We start from the raw sequence: 1,743 nt of genomic DNA, 5'->3' as shown, positions 1-1,743 counted from the left end.
AACGTTTTTATAACAAAAGGGTATGCCCACATTTCATTTGGGGTTCTCAATAATTGCTTGATGAATTGCAAGGCTTTACCTAGAAAAGCCAAAATGAACGTGCCCTTTGCCGAAGATCAACCATTTATATGCTATGACGAGCGAACAGGGGTAGCTCGCTCATAATTGCAATGAGAATTTTTAATAGAAATAAAAACAAAAATCTTTAGAATAAACTTGTTTTCTTCTGGGATATTAACACAATACAGCTCCGTCAAAACTACTAGAATTACAAAGAGGGAAAAGGAAAAGGAAAACCCAAAAATAAGAAATTCTTAGGATTTATTCCTCTCTCTAACATTGTTTCCCAATTTCTGCAGTACTGGAGCTCTGATTTTGAAAAACAACTGACATGGACTCTTGTCGACGAAACCTTAAATGCCTTGCGATGAACTCATCAATGGCACGGTGAAATTCCTCATCGCTCAACCCATCCTCTCTGCAAAACAAATTCTCCTCTCTTGACCCCAACTTCTCTGTCTCCGATCTCCGCAGCTGCTTCTTCTCCTTCACATAATTCTTCCTCCCCATTTCCTCCGACTTCGTCCTCCGAATTTTCAAATTTTCACGGTCAGAATCCGGGTCTGCATACATATCCGCTTCAGGATCGTGATCTTCGTTCTCATTTTCACGCGTGCTAGTAAAAGCGTTCTCTTCGGAGATGATGATGTGTTTTTCTTGGAACACTACTTCCTCCACTTTCTTTGTTGTCCCAGTCGATGTCGCTGTCGATGTCGCAGCGTGAGACAACAAAACGTTAGGATTCTGTGAGAGAAATGGCTTTGGACAGTTGCGATTGTTGCCAGTGTTTTTTATTAACTCCTCGTGCAGTTGAGTATCAGCATTGTCTGCGCCGTAATTCTCGCCGGAGAATCTGCCGGATTTTGCTATCAAAGTAGCAATTATCCCGTTAGAAAGCAAGAAAACGAAGAGGGGGCTAGCTACTATGCCGGCTAGTCGCCGGAAAAACTCCCCGGAAATCTTGACAGCAAATGGAAGCTTGTTAAAGATCCATGAGAGGAGGATTATAGCAAGACAGAATTCTAGTAAACGAAACAATTTTGTTAAGGTTTGTAAACGGTTGTATTTTAGTATTGCATTAGCTTTCTCGACTTTTACACTGTCAAAATTGGAGAAATCCATTTCTTGATTTCACAAAGAGGGTGAAAGATTGGCCTCAAGAGAAGAACAAGAAAGATTGTACTAAACACGGGTTTTCACGGAAAGGAAATTTTTTGTTGAAGAGGAGCCACGAGTGAAATACAGAAGGGACAGAGGAGCCCGAAAGCCAGAGGATTTGTGTTTTTTTCTTCAATTACTTGAGCTTAGGAGAGAGCTGAACCTTCGTTGGAATGGACAGATGTTTGCCTTTTTATAATTGCATACAAGGGGAACAGGGGGTCGCACACAGATCATTAGCCTTTCCAAGGAAAAAAAAATTAAATATATATATTTCATTCTTTATTAAGGGGTATTTGTTTAAATCAAAGTGTTTAAGAGTCCTAATCAGAGGGTGACCCGATTTCAGACAGGCGTGGATTATTGCTGATAAGTGGTGTCCGGATGACATGCCACGTGGACTATTTTATATTTTTTTTCCTTTTCTTTAGCTGTGGAGTCTGTCTTTTTTGCTGATATATATACATACACACTTTTATTTTATTTATTTTATTGTTTTTGTTGCTAGGGTGAAGTTACTAGTAG

The 1,743-nt window shown here is 39.7% G+C and overlaps 1 protein-coding gene across 1 annotated transcript; it reads right to left on the bottom strand.

Moving 5' to 3' along the window:
- Positions 1-333: 333 nt before the first annotated feature.
- Positions 334-1,182, bottom strand: LOC133694817 (uncharacterized). The gene has a single exon (XM_062116522.1). The coding sequence runs from the start codon at positions 1,180-1,182 to the stop codon at positions 334-336; it is 849 nt and encodes a 282-aa protein (XP_061972506.1).
- Positions 1,183-1,743: the final 561 nt, after the last annotated feature.

This window comes from Populus nigra, chromosome 5 (genome assembly GCF_951802175.1).
Source record: "Populus nigra chromosome 5, ddPopNigr1.1, whole genome shotgun sequence".
In the NCBI taxonomy this organism is placed as follows: domain Eukaryota; kingdom Viridiplantae; phylum Streptophyta; class Magnoliopsida; order Malpighiales; family Salicaceae; genus Populus; species Populus nigra.
Note: the sequence above shows the minus strand (reverse complement) of the source record. Positions and strands in the feature narration are given on the sequence as shown.

What these genes read in the sequence shown, in the direction of transcription:
- LOC133694817 (XM_062116522.1), bottom strand. Translation starts at nt 1,182, where the DNA reads ATGGATTTCTCCAATTTTGACAGTGTAAAAGTCGAGAAAGCTAATGCA.